General features: G+C 55.1%; 1 protein-coding gene across 1 annotated transcript; it reads left to right on the plus strand.

Annotated features, from left to right (window-relative positions):
• Positions 1-202: 202 nt before the first annotated feature.
• On the plus strand, positions 203-9,912 carry LHX5 (LIM homeobox 5). Its single transcript, XM_019734136.3, has 5 exons — positions 203-727; positions 2,773-2,996; positions 3,666-3,943; positions 4,545-4,710; positions 8,492-9,912. Exons 1-5 carry the CDS (start codon positions 555-557, stop codon positions 8,857-8,859), a joined length of 1,209 nt encoding a protein of 402 aa, XP_019589695.1. The 5' UTR covers positions 203-554; the 3' UTR covers positions 8,860-9,912.
• The last annotated feature ends 10,434 nt before the right edge of the window (positions 9,913-20,346 follow it).

Genomic DNA, 20,346 nt, shown 5'->3' on the forward strand with positions numbered 1-20,346 from the left:
ATACTCAACAATACTGATGCCTTGTTTTTTTTGCTCTGTCCAGACCGCAACGCTGTAGCCAATTTAGATATGCTATAAATTTAAGAGGTTGCCATGGCCACCGCGCGCCCATTGGCCGCCAGGCCCCCTACGTGCCGCGCCACGTCACCAAATCTGAATAAGGATGCGCGAATTAGGCGGCGGCCAGACAAAGATGAGGATCGGGACGGCTTGAAAGTGGGGGAAAGTGCCGGCGCCTCCGCCACCGGGGAGAGCCGCTCGGCAGCGCCGAGGCCAGCAGCCACCTAAGACGCACCTGGGGGAGCTCGGAACAAGCGCTGGGGCGCGCGGCCCCGGGCATGAGGCTGTGAACTCCTCCACTCCCCACCGTACCCCAGCGGCCCAGCGCCAGGCCAGCGATCACCCGAGGACTTGAGCGGCTGAGTCTTGGTCCGGACCGGACTCGCCCGGTGACGGCCGAGAGAAGAGGCGGAGCGCAGCGGCGGGGCCGGGGGGCCCGAGGGCCGGGGGCCCAAAGGGAGGGAAGGCGGCCCGCGCCGCCGGGGTGCGGGGCTATGATGGTGCACTGTGCCGGCTGCGAGCGGCCCATCCTTGACCGCTTTCTGCTGAACGTGCTGGACCGCGCGTGGCACATCAAATGCGTTCAGTGCTGCGAGTGCAAGACCAACCTCTCGGAGAAGTGCTTCTCGCGCGAGGGCAAGCTCTACTGCAAAAATGACTTCTTCAGGTAAGAGGCCGCGCAGCCCTGCCAAGTGCGTGCCCACTTCGCGCTCGGTTGGGGCACCCGGGAAGGAGAGACCCGAAACCCATCCCAGCCTCCCAGGCTCAGCAGCTTAAAAGGGGAAACGGGCAGCTCACTGCTCTCCTTCTGTCCTCGGTCCAGGAAAGGGCCCGAGCCCGAGCGGAGCAAGGAGGACGCTGCTGGGCTGCCTCACGTTGTTCCTCCAGGCCTGCTTGGAGCAGAGGTGGGGCAGGGGAAGAAAGAAGCCCTGACAAACTTACTCCCCACGCACCTCTGCCCTTCTCCCGAGGCTGCAACCCCAGGGCGCAAGTTTCAAACGCAGTTCTGAGAGAGGAAGGATTTTTGCAAAGTTAGGGCTGGCTGGAGGTGTCTCCTACCAGGCAGAGTGCATTTGCCCAGAGCCTTCCCTCCTGGCAAGGCAGGGTGGGCCCCACAGCCCTCCTGGACAAACGGAAACTTCCCAGCTCCAGAGGGGGCTGAGCCAAGAAGGTCTCCTCTGATGTTGGGGGGAAGAAACCTTCTCCTCATCTTCCCACCCCAACTCCTGAAACATTTTCTTCCATGTTGAAAAGTACCAACGACATTAAAGCTGAGAATCAGGACCTCCGGAGTCTATGCCAGGCTCTGTCACCTCCCCTCGCTGCCCACAGGGGCCCGCAGGCAAGGCAGGGATGATCAGTTCTCTGGGCCTCAGTTTCCCCAGCTGGGAATTGCCTAGGGATGGCCTGGAAGGCTGTGGGGTTTTTTGGCAGCTCAGTCCTGCCTGCTTCCACCCGTCGCCCAGAGTGGGCTTTGTGAGTGAGCATTCCGGAGCCCAGGGTTAGGGGGCAGTGATTAACACCGACGAGCAAGACTGCTCGCTGGCCTCAGCCGCTAGGCACTGGGGAATTTGAATAGGAGAAAATGTCAGCCGCGCCTTACACGTGTAAACTCCCCGGCCCAGAGAACTGAGGCCCCTACTGTGGCATTGCTTGCAAAGCGCCTAATGATTTTTGATAAGGTGCGTATGGCCAATTACGCTGCCGGATAAGGCCAAAAGTGACTTATGGCTTCTAATGCCCTCACTACATCAACGTCACCCAAATTCGCCCTGTTTAGAGACCTGGGTGTGAGTAGATGTGGGGCCCCAAAGTCCTGGGCTCTCCCCCTCCCCCATCTGCACCTCAACCCCTCTTCCTGCCGGTCTGCACCACCCATTTTGGGGGTGCCGGACTTCTCCCAGCGCTCAAGGAAAAAAAGAAAAGGATTTAGACCAGGAACGTGGGAAAGGGGGGATTTCAGCGATCCCGTGTGCTAGCCATGCAGGTGTAGGATTGCCTTCTGGCCACATTCTCCCGCTGCCTGCCAGGGCGAGATATTTTGGGGGGCTGCAGACTTAGTTCCTGCTTCCCAGAGTCCCCCGTTCTCAGGTCCTGCTGTCCACAAGCTCCTGACTAGCTCTGGTGGGTCCTACAAGGGGACTGGAAAGCCTCCAGTGCTGGTGGCACTGAATCAGCAGAAGGGTCCCTCCTTTCTGTTCAGGTTCAGCTCGGGACAGGGGATCCCCGTCCCATTGCTAGACCCCACCAGCCAGGCTGATTGGTCCTACTGGGGTCCCAGAAGACTGGAAAAAAGATAAAGGAGGCAAAGCCAAGAAGTGGTCCAAACTCGGCCTGACTGGCTTAAAATTCTTTGTGACCTGGAGAGCCGAGTCTCCCTTGAGCCTCTCAGCTGGATCGGGGAGGATTTGGGAGTATGGGGAGCCTCTTGGGGGTCCCTGGGCCTTCTGCTTGGCTGAAGGCTGTGCCCATTGCTCTTGCTATAAGCCCGGTGGAGTCCGAATAAACCTGAATGAGGCATAACAGTCCAAGTCCCCAGAAGAGCCCAGGACGTTTGTCTCACCAGGGAGGGAGGACAGGATTGGGGTCTCATTTGATAGATGTGGAAATGGAGACTTCTCACAAGCTAGGGTGGATGGGAAGAGGTCAGGGGCTTGTGAGGTTGGGACATCGGGCTGCCCCAGGTGACGATGGGCTGTGCTGTGTCTGCAGGCGCTTTGGCACTAAGTGTGCAGGCTGCGCGCAAGGCATCTCGCCCAGCGACCTGGTACGCAAGGCCCGCAGTAAAGTCTTCCACCTCAACTGCTTCACCTGCATGGTGTGCAACAAGCAGCTGTCCACCGGCGAGGAGCTCTACGTCATCGACGAGAACAAGTTCGTGTGCAAGGATGACTACCTGAGCTCATCCAGCCTCAAGGAGGGCAGCCTCAACTCAGGTAGGAGGCCTCTGCTCCTCCCTTGCCCGAGGCCCGAGTGCCCTCCCGCTATGCCCAGCCTGGCGCGCTCTACTTCCCCCCTGTGTGTACCCACTCAGAGCTCTCCACACCTGCTCACCCACCAGGCAGTTCTAGGGCAAGGCCCGGGCTGGGGGAGGGAACAGCGTTCCGAGTCAGTCCTACAGGATACCGGAACACCTGCCTCCTCCAATTCAGGAGCCTGTCCCAAGTTGCCACCTCCCCCAGTTTGGAACTGCTGCGCAATTCCCCCACCCCTTCCACCCCTTTTGAATTTCTACCTGCCTTGGGAGGACATTAATTGGGGTCTGGAGAAAGGAGAGAAGAAAGAAGATCAGAGGCCAGGAGGGCATGTGTACCCTCCTGTCCCTTCTCCAATAAGGCCGGGCTCTCCAGAGAGCGTGCCTCCCCTTTACCCAGGCAATAGCTGAAAAGTGCTGAGAAGGCGTGAGAAGGGCCGCTCCAAGGCCCAGCCCCGCCTGGAGGGAGTGGGCGGGCGCCTGACCCCTGGGGGAGGGGCTGTCGCAGGGTTTGGGAGGGAATACGGCGTGGTTGGCGGTAGCCTGGGCCGGCAGGAACAGGCTACCGGATTGGAGAGGCCTCGGGCCGCCGCTGACGCCACTGTCCCCTTCCTGCTCCGTCCGCCCGCAGTGTCATCCTGTACGGACCGCAGTTTGTCCCCGGACCTCCAGGACCCACTTCAGGACGATCCCAAGGAGACGGACAACTCCACGTCGTCGGACAAGGAAACAGCCAATAACGAGAACGAGGAGCAGAACTCCGGCACGAAGCGGCGCGGCCCGCGCACGACCATCAAAGCCAAGCAGCTGGAGACGCTTAAGGCCGCCTTCGCCGCCACGCCTAAGCCCACGCGCCACATCCGCGAGCAGCTGGCACAGGAGACCGGCCTCAACATGCGCGTCATCCAGGTGCGGCCAGGCCCGAGTCACCCTCCACACCCCCAGCCTCCTTGGCTAAGGGTTTGGGTATAGGGGCAGACGGTGCGCCCCAGGTCGGGCCAGCTGGTCACTCCTAGCCAAAGTCGCTAGTCACCTCACTTCTCTGAAGCCCGTCCCCTCCCCGTACAACGAGGGTTTAAAGCCTTACTGGGGGTACAGGATCCCTCCCTTCCTCTCATCTTTGGAGCAGAGAAAGAGGCGACATTCCTTACGTGCCTCCTTCCTGCGCCAATGCGCGGGGCTGACAGACAAACGGCCAGAGTCGGGTTGGGGAGCCAAGGGGCCAAAACCAGAGCCAGGCGGGGCAGGAGGCCTTTATAAAGCCGTCAGGCCGCGAGCAGGGCGAGGACCAGGAAGCCCAAGTCTTTATGAGTCGCCCCACGGGTCCGCAAAATCCTTCACCCTTGGCTGGTTCACTGGGGCCCCTCTCCACCCCTCCGCCCTAATCCGGCCAGCCCCCGCCCCGCCTCAGGGCAGTCGTGGAGAGAAGGAGGCGCTAGGACCCAGCGGGGGCAGTCCGGGCTGGGAGAGGACACCCCCTACCGAGCTCACGGCCCCCTTCTTGTCCCAGGTGTGGTTCCAGAACCGACGGTCCAAAGAACGCCGGATGAAACAACTGAGCGCTCTGGGAGCCCGGAGACACGCCTTCTTCCGGAGTCCCCGGCGCATGCGTCCGCTGGGCGGCCGCTTGGACGAGTCTGAAATGTTGGGGTCCACTCCATACACCTACTATGGAGGTAAGGGGCCCCTGCGACAAGCTGCCCCACGTTGAGGCCCGCGCTGTTCTGGGGGCTGAAGGCGCAGGGCCGGATCCCCACACTATCGGCTGCCCAGGGAACGCCTCCCTTCTGTTCACTCAGGACGATGATGGACACACCCACAGGTACCTCCTGGACGCAAAATCCGACACATGGCTTCACTCACCTACACAGTGACACACAGATAAACACACCAGACAAGCAGCGACGTGCAGGACACATGGGCGCACGCACTCCCTCAAGCACACACTTGAGTTCAGAGACCTCAGGAACACCAATCTGGACACATGACCACACATGACCACACACTGGTGTACTCCGTCCCGGAGACACTGACTGACAAACACCCCGGGAGAGATCCACAGGCTTACACACTCCCACCCATCGTATCAAGCCGGGTAGTCACAAATCCAAACACACCGGACCCCAGCCAGACACACAGCCTTCCTGCTGCCCTAGCCCTGGTGTACTTGGCACCAGCAGGAACTAAGGGCTGGAGGGCAGCGCTGATGGCAGTGGTGGAGGGGTCAGGATTCGTCCCCCGCAGCTGGCTCGCTAGCTTCCAAGACATTACTTCGGTCCTGCCACCACGGAAATCGTGCACACGACGTCTGGCACTAGTAGCTGAGATGCCAGCAGTTGCTCTGGGCAGTACTCAAATCCACTCTCCAGCCCCAAGCACGTCGGGGTCAGTGGTGGCTTGGGGGCTCAAGGATTGGGCCAACCCAGTGATCCACGCTCCATCTTTGGGGCTGCAGGGGGCAAGGGGCAGGAGTTTGCAGGGAACGATTCTTGGTTTGGTGCTAACAGGCTCAGGCCGGGGTGAACTCTCCTCTTGGTCACCCATTCTCTTCCTCCTTCCCTCTTTCTCTCCTCCATTGTTTCTCCCCACCCCTCCATCCGACCACAACTGCTTGGCAGTGACCCATTCCAACTCCCCCACCCAGGTTTTTGGATACCCCTTGTGCTATGGGCCATTGTAGCACCCAACACCATCCTTCACTTCCCAGACTTGTGGGCTCAGGGAAGGCGCCACCCGCTTCTGTTCCCGAGCCTCTGAATTTGGAGCGTCCCCAGGAGTGCCTGGGCCTGAGAGGGATCTCCCCTCTGAGTAGCCCAGTGTCACAGGCCTACTGGGGGGTGGGGGAGGGGTAGTAGCCCAGTTTGGGGAGAGGCCCCTTCTTTTAGAAAAGTGGGTTTGGTGGCAATACCGAGGGCGGAGTCCAGCCGCCCGGCGCCCAGGCAGACTCAGGGAAGACGACGTCGGCTTTGGTACAATCGCAGGCCTGGAAGGTTCAATTTTCAGGTCGAGCCAGAGCCCCCAGAAATTGTGGATAAAATGCACGGCTGTGCTTTGGGGGGAGAAATTCTGCGACGGCAGGGCCCCGATTGGGGGGCTACAGACCCTCAGGACAGCCCGGATGATGGATGTATCCTGGGGTCTCCACTCGCCAACCCCTCCACCTACCTTTGCCCCCTTCCGCACAAAATCTCAGCGGGCGCAAGAAGGTGGTAGGGCGGTACCCGTCCGGAATTTTTCCCCGCCTGGGTAATTAACCAAGGATTCCCCGAGGACAGTGCGCCCCCACCCATCCCGCCGCCTCCTTTACCCGCGCGTCTGCTGGTTGGGGTGGGGGCCTGGATATTCGGGTCCCACTTCCCCCAGAATTGGGGCGGGGGTTAGGACCCCCCAGCCCCAACGAGGCAGCCCCGCCTAATCCGCGCTGGGAGATCCCGGCGGCGGCGGCCGGCAGCGGACGAGAAAGGGGCCGGGCGGCGGGCCTGCGGCTCCCCGTGGGAGCGCGGACAAAGCCCCAGCTGCGGCTTTTGTGCCCTTTTCAGACGGCGTTTGTTCCAATTACCTCCGGCCCGGCCGCCATATGGGCGGAGGCGGCGCGCTCCGCGCGGGGGCCGCGGCCTTCGCTGGCTGGCCTGCTCGCTGCGGGCCCGGCCGACCCCCATCCCTGTCCCTTAGGGGCCCCAAATTCGCCGCTTCCAACCTCTCCCTTCACTTTCGGGGAGAATGGAATGAGTGGTTTATAAAAAGTAATTAGCAACCGTTTTTAGCTGTTGCCTAAACCGCGTCCAAGCCTCGCCTCCAAACACCCCCATTTGGACTGATTTCAGGGTTTGGAGAGAGAAGGGAGGGGCAGGGGGCATTCGGAACTCTTCCCGGTGACTGAGACCCAAGACTGAGCAGGGAGTGAGGGTTTGCAGAGGGGACTCCGGCCACCCTGGTTTTCCCACCGTACAAAGCGGATTATTGTCACCGGAGCGAGTTGCGAGGTGCTCCTTTCGTGGGGTCCCCCACCCCAATCCTTCAGGGGCCGACCTGGGGGGAGACAAGCACACTGTCGGGGAAATGAAGGAAGGGGCTATGAGAGCGGGTTAGAAACAATTTATAGAGAATGGGCAGGCATATCATCTGGAATTTGTGGGCAAAACACACATTTGTGCATTTTTCTGGAGAGAGAGCCCAAAGCTATCACCAGATTCTCAAAAGGGCTCTATGTCCCCAAATGCTTCAGAACCTGGGCTAACCCACTGGTGACACTAGAGGACCGAATCTGTACCCCGAGGTTCCCGGGAAACTCTGGACACCACCGAGAGAATGCTGGGGTCCTTCTCCCGGTCTCCCAAGTAGCTGGGGCTCAGCTTTCTCGGTTTCAAGTCAAGCGAGACCAGTGCAAATGGTCGGACGCCGGCATTCACTCGGGCGGGCGCAGGGCTGTACTCTCCTGGGCTCAGAAGCAGAAAGACCCCGCGGTGAGACCGCCTTGCGCGCTCCGGTCCGGGTTTCCGCGCCCGCGGCCCAACTCGCCAGCCCCTCCGTGCTCCAGCCTATGCCCAGGTCCCGGTTTCTGCCCAGGCTGGTCGCCACCAGGTCTCAACCATTTCGCGCTCTGGTCTCTGTCTCCCCTGCACCCTCCCCTGCTCCTCTCCTGGCCTCAGCCTCCGCGTCTCTGGTTTTCTCTCCCATGCATCTCAGTCTCTGTGCGTATCTGGCTTTCCTGTCCTGTTTTGGGTCTATCGCCCGGTTTTTCACGTGTGTCTCTAACCACGGCTGTCCCATCTCTTTCTCTTGATGTCTCCTAGACTGTCTTACTCGACCTCCAATTTCTCAGCGGCTTGGTCTCTGGGTCCCTTTTCTTGCCTTGCCTTGGGTATCTCTGAGTCTGGGGGCTCCGGGCTCGGTCTCCTCTTCCCTCCCCTTTCACACTGGCCTCTGCTTATCTCTCACAGCCCGTGTCTCTCGCAGTTTCCGTGTCTCTCGCTCTCTGTGTATCTTTCACCAACTCTAAGACACTGTCTGCGACCGTTCACTGCCTCTGCGCCTCCACAGCCGCTGTCTCTCTCCATCTATGGGTCAGGACTCTGACTGAAGTCTTGGCATCTCACACATTGTCCCTCACTGTCTCTGAGTGTCTCCCGTCACTTCTCTGTGTCTCTCACAGTTTGTCTCTCTCGTTTTCGGCATCTCTCATTGTCTCTCTCCCCAGCTTGACCGCCGGGTCTGCGTCTCCGCAGCCTCGGACCTCCCTCCCTCTTGGTCTCCGCAGGCCTCTCTGTGGGTCTCTCACCTCGACAGTGTCGCGCTGTCCCTCATAACGTGCTGTCCCAGCAGCCGCGACCAAGTACCCCTGTCTCTGGGCGTCGTCTCTCCGGTCGGTCTCCCGGGTCCCCTCCCCGGGCCCCGGGAGTCCCTCACTGCCCTGGACGTCTCTCACTTCTCCCTGTCTCCTCCCCGTCCCCTCCGCAGACTACCAAGGCGACTACTATGCTCCGGGAGGCAACTACGACTTCTTCACACACGGCCCGCCGTCGCAGGCGCAGTCCCCGGCTGACTCCAGCTTCCTGGCCGCCTCGGGGCCCGGCTCGACGCCGCTGGGCGCGCTGGAGCCGCCGCTCGCAGGGCCGCACACAGCTGACAACCCCAGGTTCACCGACATGATCTCGCACCCGGACACGCCGAGCCCCGAGCCTGGCCTGCCTGGCGCCCTGCACCCCCTGCCGGGCGAGGTGTTCAGCGGGGGGCCCAGCCCGCCCTTCCCCATGAGCGGTGCCAGCGGCTACAGCGGACCCCTGTCTCACCCCAACCCCGAGCTCAACGAGGCCGCCGTGTGGTAAGGCCACCAGGCCAGACAGCCCACCTGGACGCAGCCTCCCCAAACCAAAACGCCCGACTCAGCGGTGGCCTGGGGCTCCCTCAGGGGTTCTCTCTCGGGTCCGCACTCAACCGGCAGCTGCTCCTCGGCTGGGCGCGTAGTGGGACCGACCCCCATCTTCACCCCGCCGGCTCTCCAGGGCCCCAGCCCTCCGCCAGCGCTCTCCTGGCAGCCGCGAGCAATTTCTTGGGACCAAAGTCAATACTGCAGAGGGTCAAGAGATCTCAAGCACGCTCTAGACTGCCCCCGGACCCCCACCCACCACCTCTGTGGACCAAGAAAAGGTTGAGGCCAAGGAGCGGGGATGATTTTGTCCTCCTCCGCCTCTGCAATCCGAGTGGCATTTTGTAATCTTATTTCTCACTCTGCTTTCCCCATCTTTCAAACAAGATGATAAGAAAAAGAGATTGAAGGGAGAGAGAGGAAAGGGAGCAAAATGAGGAAGCGAGGAGATGGAGAGCGCGCCAGCCAGAGAGAGAAGATGGACAGCGACAGCGAGAGAAAAACAACGCTTGAATGGGGGTGTCCCTGGAAGACAAATCCACCTGCACGTTGGCGCCGCCTCGTGGCCAATCTTGAGGCTCAAGGTCAGCTTTTCTAGGAAGGTGGGGCGGTCTGGACTTCGCCAGCCTTGGGCCAGACCACCCCCTCTTTCCTTACTTTGACATTCATTTTGAGCCCCGAGGTCCAGGCCAGACTCGAACACTCGCCCACCCTGCTCTTCCACTGGGCAAGGCGCCAAGATTTCTGGGCTCTGGCCCACAGACCACCCTCCCTGCCTGGGGCCTGGAGGCTGGGTCGTCAGGATGTACAGTATTATACTTTTTTGGAAGTTGAACGCTTCTAGTTTCCTTATTTTGTATAAAGAAGAAACAAATAAAGTATGTTTTTGTGTTTACTGTTTATTTATTGTACTCTAGTTATCTGGGGTTGGACATTTTTATATTTTTAAGAGGAGGGTGGGCAGAGTGAGGGAGGGGAAGCAGAAAGAGGTTTACCTAAAAAAACACACACAAAAAACCCCACAAAAAATCAACTTTTTTAAAAAGAAAGATTAATAAAAAAATGTTCTTTTTTTTCCCCTCAGTGCTGTGTGGTTTTCCTTTTTTTGTCTGTCTTCATAGTTTCTCAGAGTGAATGGAATTCTTCTTTTCTCTGGTTCTTGTTTCTGACATAAAACAGACTTGATGGGTTCAAAGACCTCTCTTTGTCTAAATGGGGAGTGCTTTTGGTAACTATCCGGTAATAAAAGTGGCTGCCATTTTTTTTGACAGCTACTGTGTGCCAGGCACAGTATCTCCCCATGCTTTATGTAACACTCCGATCTAACACAAACCTGCCTGGCACATAGTAAGCCTTCAAAATATTCGATGAATGAATGGGTGTGTGATTTGTTTGTCCTCAGTATGTCAAAAGAATGCTAGCTTCACTCCTAATTACACCCCCATGCATTCCAGGTGGAAAACAAAAACAAAAACAAAAGGTCCAGGCTGGTAAGCCCATGCTAATTATCTGCACGGCTATTTTAGGACAGAAGTGACCCCAGGGAGAGCAATGCTGTTGTTCTCCGCCATTCTTATGCAGTGCATGCTGTGTCTTTAGGTGAATCAGCTTGATGAAAATGGTGCTGGATGAGATTTAGGAGGCCTGAGGCCACTTCCTAAAGACAAGTCCCTCCCCCTCTGCCTCAGTTTCCTTACTTACAAAATGGAATGGGAAGAGGGTTCCCTTCATTCCCTTCCAACTAGGACACTGCAGATGAAGGAGATAAACATAAATGGAAGTGTTCGCATTTGGATCCCTTTTGCCCAAGCTTATGGTGGGGGTGGGGGGGCTTGCCCATGTTAGCAAGGAGGGGTCCAGGGAGATGGGGAGCAGTGAGCCCCCATGGAAGGGGCATGCACTAAGAACCCTACTCCTGTCTTTCTTTTATGTGGACTTCACAAGAACAGTGCAAAGTGGCCTGGCTTTCTCTTTTCTTTCCTTGTAGCGTATTTGTCTTTATCACCCACATGCTACTTGCTCATTGTGGAAATTTTAGAAATTTCAGATACACAAAAGGGAGAAAATGGAATCACCCAGAATCTCAAGCACTGTGGTAATGTGGTCAATGCATTTTCTTCCAGACTTTTTTTTTTTTTTTTTTTTTTTCATATTTAAAAACTAGAGATGGTACAACAGAGCTTACAGGTGCCCTTCGCATGCCCACAGCTTCACAGTCTGGGGAGCGGGAGGAGCCCACTCTCATGTCAGGAGACACTTGACTAACCCTGGGGTGGGGGGCTTCAAGTCTCAGAGAGTGGCTCCCGAAACCAGATTTCATGAGGGACGTTCATCTTTGGGGTTATGGTCAGTACTTGGGGCTAACTCCCCACACGCCCTTCCTCTGAGTTCACGCGTGAGGAGGGTTGGGAGCAGAGGTCAGCTAGGAGTAGGATGGAAGCAGAACAGAGCAGGGCCCTGAGGTCCAGGAGACCATCTCGCTGGTCACTGTGTCACCTTTCTGAGCCTTGATTTGCTCCACTGTGAAATGGGCTCACAATGGCCTTTCATCCACATCGGAGAGATATCATTTACCTGTGGCTAAGGTACAGGAAATCTAGGTATCTAGGTCCTGGGTTCAATCCCCAGCTCCATCTTCCCCCAGACACACACACACACACACACACACACACACACACACACACACACACCAACTTCTTTGGAGGATGACAAGGAAAGAGAGCAGGACCTTTGTCAAAACCAACTCAAATCCCCCTACTGCTGTGAGCTCATTTCAACTCCCCAAGTGCCTACTGGGCGCAGGGGCTCTGGGAGGAGAAATCCCACCCCCACCCCACCCTGTGGCAGTGGCCCTGTAGGTGTCCCAGGTGGCACTGGGTGCTCTTAGTTACGGAGGCAGTTCCTACGGAAGGTGGGTGGAGAAGGGGGAGAGTTGGGAAGGGACATTTGCCCCTGGATGCCCACAACCATTTTCTCAACATGTAATCAGAGGACTATGCTTGTTAAACATACATCCCCCGGGCCCCACGCCCATAGCTGGGATTGCTCTGTGGTGTGGCGCCCAAGACGGTTCACCTTTGTCAAGCTCCCCAGTTGCTTCCAATGCCCTCAAACTTGCAGGGCCTCTGCCCAACAGTCTTGCCCAGAGTCTAGTCTGTCCTCACAATGCCCCTTCAAGGTAAGCATTGTAGATGAGGAGCTTTTGCAGATGAGGAGACAGAAGAGGCCCAAGTGGTGAAGTGAATTGCCTCCGTCACACAGCTGGGGAGGAGTAGAGCCAGGTTTTAAATCAACAACTCCTGCTTCCAGAGCCCACGCTGTCCCTGGAGCCAGGGCAGAGCCTGGCACAGGTAGGCCCTCATTTCCATATCTAGTAACCACATGGATAGATGGATGGACGGATGGATGGATGGATGGATGGATGGATGGATGGATGGATGGATGGATGGAATCAATGCACTCCAGCTGCCATAAAAAAATTGTTTAAGAAGGGATCTAATGAATGCTAATTCTTGCAGCCTGAAACCTCACTGGATTTTGTTTAAAACTCCTTCCTGGGTTAAACAAAGCCAGCCAGAAGGGCAAAGAGCATAATGAAAATTGCCAAGGTCAAAAGACATAAGGACTTCTGCTTTTTCACGTTTGCCCTTGTTTCTGCCTCTCTCCCTCTCCGTCATCCCTTTCTTTCTCCATTAATGTATCTGTTCATCTCCTTTTATCTCTTCATCGCCTGTATTTATTATCATTTAAAAATAAGAGATTTCCAAAAGGAAAAAAAAAACAACACTCTGAGGTGTGCCAATAAGGAGGCTAGCCAACCCCTGGCTGTGCCCTCCCGCTCTGGGGAAAAAGGGACGTAGCCTTCCCCTTGCTGACCCTGGGCTGTGATTCTGGCCAACACTGGACTTTAAAGCACGTGGGTTCCAGCCCCCCATCATGCATGCTGTCCCCTGTCCCCATCCCTGTCCTCCTGCCCTGAAATAAACACCCCACAGAGCATGGGAGCTGACCCACTGTGCGTAGGACTAATATTTAAAATGCAGAATGGCTACGGAGGGCCCCTGCTCCCAAGCCTTGTCGTGCAGTAAAAAGATATAAACAGAATAAATTACCTCTCCAGCTCGGATTATGAGAATACCCATCTCCTGACCGGAATTTTAAGTCCTGCCTCCCTCGTAGCGCCGCACACGGCTGATTTATGGAAACCCGAGCACTTCTCTGCATATTTCTTCTGTTCAGCCAAGTGACCGAGTTTACCCTTCCTATGCCATTAGCGTTATTAACACCTGGGCAACCGATCATTGCAAATGGGCCATTTCTGTGATGAACGAGAACCTCTCCTGTGGCTTCTCCTGGGCCGCGCCACCTCCAGCCTCCTGTTTCCACATTTTGTGCTGGGGTTCAGGACCACCCCCACACCCCCAGTGCCTGCCGCTGGGCTCTGGGGTCTTTGGGAGGAAATCTCTCACCCCAGCAGCTGCTTGTGGCTTTCTGGTCAGCACGCAGAAAATGATAACTTTGCTCTTCTGTTTTATTCTATATTCTTTGCTCTTCTGTTCCCGATGGAAGGCAATACCCCTACTGACTAGGGAAAGAAACTGAGGCTGATGGAGGGCAAGAGACTGGCCGAAGGTCCCACAGAGGGTTTACAGCGGAGTTGAGAATCAGAATTCAGATCTTCTAGCCCCTCGATACTCAAAGTGTGGTCCTTGGACCACCCGCAGCAGTATCGCTGGGGAGCTGGGTAGAAATGCAGACTCTCAGGACCCACCCCAGAACTTTAGAACCAGAACCCACACAGTCTGCTGGAGGCTGGGAGCACAATTGGTCCTTGACGCATTGGTTTAGAAACACCCAGATTCTCAACCATCCCTTTTTCGCAAGGCGAAAACTTTGTGGTGTAAATTCTCTTTGCTCAGCAGCAGCAGGGACCCCAAGCCCATGGTCAAACCAAATGAAGCCGGAGCAGCCGGCCACGTGAGTGACCCCCGCCCAGGCACCTGCCGCACTCTGTTCACATCTCCCTCCATTATCACCTCTCAGCCCCCCTGGCGTCCTTGTCCCCATCCCCAGGCTCTGAGCAACTTGGGATCAAGGACTGTGTGACATGAGGCATGAAACCTTTTGGAGCCTCAGCTTTGCCATCTATAAAAAGGGCACAATGATCTCTAACAGCAAGAGTCCTTGTAAGGGTTAAATGAGGCCACAGATGTCACAGTCTGAGCCTGGCATGGAGCCGGCTACTGAGTACTCAACACTGAAGGAAACAGTAATAATATAGTAATAATAACAGTGGCCAGTTATTGGGTGCTGTAATTATTATCATTATCCTATTTTCTTCTTTAAATCATTTTTCAAAACAAGGACTGACTTCACAGCCTATTTGGACATAAACGCCGTGTATTACTTTCCACAGCATACATTAAAATATCCATGTTGTGTAACATGGAAAACGGCATGGCCTGTGAAGGTAAGAATGGGTCTGGCGTAGAGTAGGAAGCGAAGTCCTGATGAAGAATAATTTGCTGGTCTGTTTAAAAAGAAATGCTCCATCAGTGGATAAACAAAGTGTGGTACATCCATGAAATGGAATACTATTCGGCCATAAAAAGGAATGAAGGGCTGATACATGCTAAGCTGTAGACAAACCTCAGAAATGTGATGCTAAGTGAAAAAAAACATTCACGATTCCATGTATATGAAATGTCCAGAATAGGTAAATCCATAGAGACAGAAAGCAGATTGGTGGTTGCCAGGGGCTGGGAGGAGAGGGAATAGACAGCAACTGCTTACTGGGTATGGGGTCTCCTTTTGGGGTAAAAGAACGTTCTGGAACCAGATGGAGGAGGTAATTGCATAACGCTGTGAAAGTACTAAATGCCTCTGAATTGTTCACTTAAAAATGATTAATTTTGTTGTTTCACTTCATTAAAACTATGAAAAAAAAGAAGTGCAATTTTATTATGTTCAGGGATCTACAGGACGCCCAAACCTAGCTGGAAAATAGATCCCCGGTGCCTAACAGGGGGAGTCCTGGGAGCGACTGTGGGTGCCCTGCCTCCAACTCCCCCCACAGATGTTTCTGGAGGAAGAGTTTGCCTCGGACTCTTCCCTGAAAGAAGAGTTCGTGGGGTCCCTGAAATCAGTCAGTATCCCTGTGTGGTGCTGCCAGCCATTATTTAACTAAGGCAGGGTTTCCCACGGTGCGCGACAGGGGCGCCTGGAGGTGCCGGGCTCTTTGCAGGTGCCCGTTACCTCATGAGGAAGCCACTCTCCTTTCAGTTCTCTTTTAGCTCTTGTGTTAGACGCTCTTGTGATTGTGTTAGAAGAGTCTCTGTTTGCTACTAGCGTGTCTTAAACGCCCCTCTAAGACTTGCAAATCAAACATACCACGGGCAGGCTTGGAGACGTGGCGCAACTACAACGGCACTATGTCATTTTGTTCTTTTTCGCACTTCATTTATTGCTAACTTAGTATCTAACTCTGGGAAGTGATACTGTTTGTCTATTTAGAGTGGTGATAACATTTTCTTCCTAAAAAGCAGTTAAGAAACGTATGAATTAGGTAGTAATAATGACGGTGCATGGATCTGGCACAACTCAGGTGGCAATCCGAGTTTGCTACTTCAGGAATGTGCACACTCAGAGAGAGCTGGCCCCTACAGGCCCGCTCCAGGTCACCGGAGACTTCTCTGTGGGGAACACACAGCCTCATGAGCTTTTCAGTCTGGGCCTGGCTTTGCTGTGGCTGTGCTGTGTGACTGTGACTAGGCTACTCACCCCCTCTGGGCCTCACGTCCTCATCTGAAACATGGGAGTGGAAGGTGGACCGAAGACCCTGCAGCCAAGTTGTGAATCTCCTCTTCCTTCATTCGTTCGTTCATTCACTCACTCATTCATTCAGTTATTTAGCAAGTATAGGTTGCAGGCTCAGTATATGCTGGACACTCTTCCGGGCTCTGGGCTATAGGTGTGAATAGACTAGATCGGATTCCAGCCCTCACAGGATTGATATTTTACTGAGGAGACGGTAACCAAGGGAGACAAGATCTGGCAGGTCTGGGATTCAGGTGAAGGGAGACATTCAAGGGCCAAGTGAGACCCCCATCTTCATGTAAAATGTCCCTAGTTTCTTCATCATACATTTCTTTTGCATTAATGTTCATGTAAAAGTATTTTTATTACAATATTGTTTATCTTGATTTCCGAGTTACTTGGCACCCCTTACATTTTGCTCCCAGGGTGCGTGCCTTACTCATCTCACCCTAGACCCGGCCCTGAGAGGCAGACTGTGGGCCAGGAGGGCCCCTCTGAGGAGGTGACAGTTAGCCAAGGCCTCGATGAGAAGTCGATGACTTTGCGGAGACCTGGGGGGAAGAGTGTGCCAGGCAAAGGGAACAGCACAGACGATGGCCCTGAGGCAGAATCAAGCTTGGTGAGTTCTAGGAAGAGAAAGAAGAGGCTGGTGTGGCTACAGTTCGGGGAGTCTGGGGTAGAGAAGGAGGAGCTGAGTCTCCAAAGGTGGGAGATGATACAGGATCCTATAGGCCAAGGTGAGGAGTTGGCCTTTATGCTAAATGCTGGGTGGAGGGCGTGGGAGAATTTAAGCAGGAGATGGGGGGCAAGGATCTGCCTTAGGCTTGTTCAAGGCTATTCTGGAGGCTGAATGCCAAGTATAATAGATTGGGGTGCGAGTGGGGTGTCAGGGAGACCAGTGGGAAGGCTGCTGGTCACTCAGGCAAGAGACATGCCTGGCTTATGTCCTCTGTGTTTGCTACTCCAGATCTCCTCATGGGAAGCCTTCGAGGGGCTCTTTTATTCCTCCTTTTGCAGGAGAGGAAACTGAGGCACAGGGAGGCTAACCGACCTGCTCAGGGTCCCAGCCAGAAAGAAGCAGAGGTCGCGTTTGAACCCAGGCCTTTAAATACCCAGCCAGGCCCATTGTCTGCCCACCTCACCATCTCAGAAGATAGGGATAGATTGTGTAACTTCAGGAGAGCCTTAGTTTCTCTCGTCTGTAATATGGGATGAATTGTAGCATCTGCTTCCAGGAGTAGAGAAGTCAAGGAAATTAATTACGCCACACACAGGCTAAGCCCTCAAAATAACTGCTCCCTGTGGAGCCCGAATCTCAGAGAGCAGTTTCCAGGTTCTCGGCCTCTCATGGAAAGGTGCTGGCTTGGTTATTAGATGGCCATCAGCTGTAATCAGATGACCATCCGCTGTGGCTGGGTGGCCATAAGTTGTAACCAGTTAGCCATTAGCCACTAATATAACTGTTGTGGCTATGCTGGCAAGGGATTGGTTGGTTAGCAGAGAAATGGATGGCGGATTGCAGCTAGCAAGTGGGGTGGGTTGGTTGGCAGGGAAGCAGAGGGCGGGTTGCAGATCGTGTGGCTCCTACTTCCTGTGTCTCGCCCGGCCGCCAGCAAGACTGGGGTGCAGGAAGACCCCTCATTGGGGTACTGGTGGGTGTTTGCTTTGTGTCTTGACCAGCCGCCAGCGAGAATATGGTGGTATGACTCCCCTACCTATGGCTCCGTGGGTGTTCCTTTTTGGCCTCACCATATCCTGCGTTCTTGCGTGGGGAGCGGGAGCTGAGACCCTGCATTACATACCTTAAAAGGAAGAAAAAAGGCTCTATCCCACCCACTTCTCTCTCTGCTGGTTCTCCCCTAAAAGGAGAAACTTTGGTATTTGTTCTTCAAACATTTACTTTATTCTTTAGGGTTTTTTTTTTTTTTTTTTTTTGCAAGGGGGAGGATTGGTGAAGGTAATCAGTTTTTGGACTTAAGATAAAAAATCGCAGCAAAGGGTCGACTTGACTCTTTATAATTAATGGGGCAGCTTGTAATAGGATTCTCCTGCCTGTGGCGCTCCCAGGAAACACCTTTTTACATAAGATATTGCCCACGCTGGAGTGGCAGCGAGGTGATTTATGGGGTTCCTTGCTCCAGAAAACCTCTCCTGGGGTTGCCCAGCCAGTGGAATTTATCAGGGAGTTTGGAAGCAAGGCGAGAAACCTGCCGTGACATTTTTGGTGGAGTTTAAAAAGCACCAACACTGGGGAAAGGAGAGGCCGATGGGACCGGGAGAGGGGGAGAGGGCCCATCTAGGCTGGGTTTTCCACAGAAGGGAGGGCTTGGAGTAGAAGGCGAGTGGTTGCTGAACAGAGGGAGGGGAGGTCCCAGGTGGAGTCTGTCTTCAGCCTGACCCCCCCCCCCCCCCCGGGTATCTAGACTGTGGATTGCACCACAGAGCTGCCCTGCCTTCTGGGTGCAAAGGGGTCTGCCTTGTTTCTAGATCCCTCTATCAGTCAGGTGTAGGCTGTGGACCACTGTGGGGAAAGTGCTCTCCCGTGCATCTCTGGACATGGCAGCTCCCATTGGTTCTTGTCCAGAGAAAGGAGCAGCTGTGGGTCGTCAGCAGCCAACACTCCCAGCAGGTGGGGATGGCCGCACCCACCTGATAAAGGGGATTTGAGTCAAGGTGGGGGACACCACTAGTGTCCACTGCAGAGGCAAACGTTTCCAGGAACAGGTGATAAAAATCAAGGCTGGGCTCAGGGCTGAGGAAGGCAGGCAGGGGGTGTGTGGTCTGATGCGTCACTCTCCCAGGGCTCAGCCTCGTGCTCAGCCTGCCACTGCCAGGCCCTCCACGATCTGGTGCCCCTCCCCCCACCCCACACACGCTTTGCCTCTCTGTCCATCTTCTCCCACCTCCTCCCATTCTCTCCCTCACCCTCTCCCCTGCAGCCTCACTGGCCTTCTCACACATTCCCACCTCAGGACCTTTGCACATGCTGTTCCTGCCGCTCTGCCCCCACATGCTGCTCACGGCTTGTTCCTTCCTTTCCTTCAGACCTCAGCTCAAATCCTACCTTTTCAAAAGGACTCTTTGCCTGTCCCATCTCAATGAACCAATAGATTGAGACTTAAGAAACCGGTCCACCAAATGCAATGTGCACACTTTGGATCCTGATTCAAACAAACCAACTCCAACGAGACATTGTGAGACCATTAGCGAAAAGTTGAACACAGTCTTGAACAGTAGATTATATCACAGAACCATTTATTAACTGTTGGATGTGGTGACGGTGTTGTACTTACATTAAAAATGGTTTTCCTTATCTGCTAGGAATCCATAACAATATGACGCCTAGAATTGCTTTAACATCCTCCCCCACGTACACAGGGGCACACACAGCCACATACAGACGACTTGGGATTCGAAGCGGGCTTCAGCCATCATGTCCCCACGATGAGGGTCAGACCCATCTATGCAGGTGCCCTGCCCCCTGCCGGGCTCCTGCCTGAGCTGGGAGCAGCAGCAGCACGACCCCCTCCCCACACCCCTGCTTTGCGTGGGGCCAGCACTGGGGTAAGACTACCTCCTTTGCCAGCCAAGGGCTGAATGCCAAGACTGTGTCATGCTGGCTTAAGGCCGGAATGAAGGACTAGATGGAGGGGAGGCCTCTGGAGGCAGGGGTGTTAGAGTCAGACCCATGAGGGGACAGGACTCCTCAGCCACTAGGATCCACAGGGAACCAAAGGGGTGCCCGGCCCCAGGAGAGGGGCCCTAGCCGGGGTGGAGAGGCTGGGCATATCTCAGGCAGGTACACACACCTTGTATTCCAGGGTTCGGTGCTCTACACAGCCCTGGACAAACACACAGAAGCTCCTGCTCCCAGGACCCTCCTGGCAGGCTTCTTATTTCCCCCACTAAGCAGTCCGAGAAGGTGGACAGAAGGGTAAGAGTCAGTGCCCCAGCACCCACCCTGCTACAGGAGGCACAGCATCCATGACCTCAGCTTCAATCATCCATGTGCTTGCTCTCTCCCTGTGCACCCTCCCTGCCCTTGGCGTTCCTTGGGTGTCAACCAGGAAGGGCTAAACTAAGGTAATGGATGTGTGTTATCTGCATGGAGTCAACAGGCCCCTCGGCTTCTTATCTCCAGCTTGCTGCGACCAGGAGAGGAGCAAACAGCAGCTGACAAGTCTCCCAGGGGTGCAGCCAAGGGCGGAGGCCTGCTTGGGAGACAGAGCACCTGCACAGAGGTGAGCTCTGCCATTCACCTGAGGAGCATGGAGTGGGAGAAATCACTGCTGGCTGAAGCATTCCCGGGAGGCTTCAAGGAGGAAGCTGCCCTTACATTGGACTTTGAAGGATGTGTAGGATTTAGAAGCATATAGCAGGGGACACAGCTTAAGCAAAGGAAAGGAGGTGTGAGAGCAGCAGGGATTAGCCTCAGAGATGTACATATCAGGGTTCCAGTCCAGTTGTGTGACTTGGAGTAAGACGCTCAACTGCTCTATGCCTCAGTTTCCTCATTTGCAAAAATGAAGGTAATAGTAGTATCTACCATGTGGGTAATTGTGGGATCAAATGAAACAATCGCTGAGGCCTGAAGTGCACAGTAGGTGCTCCATACCTAAATAAATGCGAG

The sequence above is a fragment of the Rhinolophus sinicus genome, chromosome 9, assembly GCF_057876585.1.
Source record: "Rhinolophus sinicus isolate RSI-liver-muscle chromosome 9, RSI-T2T, whole genome shotgun sequence".
NCBI lineage: Eukaryota > Metazoa > Chordata > Mammalia > Chiroptera > Rhinolophidae > Rhinolophus > Rhinolophus sinicus.

What these genes read in the sequence shown, in the direction of transcription:
- LHX5 (XM_019734136.3), top strand. Translation starts at nt 555, where the DNA reads ATGATGGTGCACTGTGCCGGCTGCGAGCGGCCCATCCTTGACCGCTTT. An exon ending in GGAGGGCAGCCTCAACTCAG is followed by an intron (nt 2,997 to 3,665) that starts GTAGGAGGCCTC and finishes GTCCGCCCGCAG; the next exon opens with TGTCATCCTGTACGGACCGC. An exon ending in TCCATACACCTACTATGGAG is followed by an intron (nt 4,711 to 8,491) that starts GTAAGGGGCCCC and finishes TCCCCTCCGCAG; the next exon opens with ACTACCAAGGCGACTACTAT.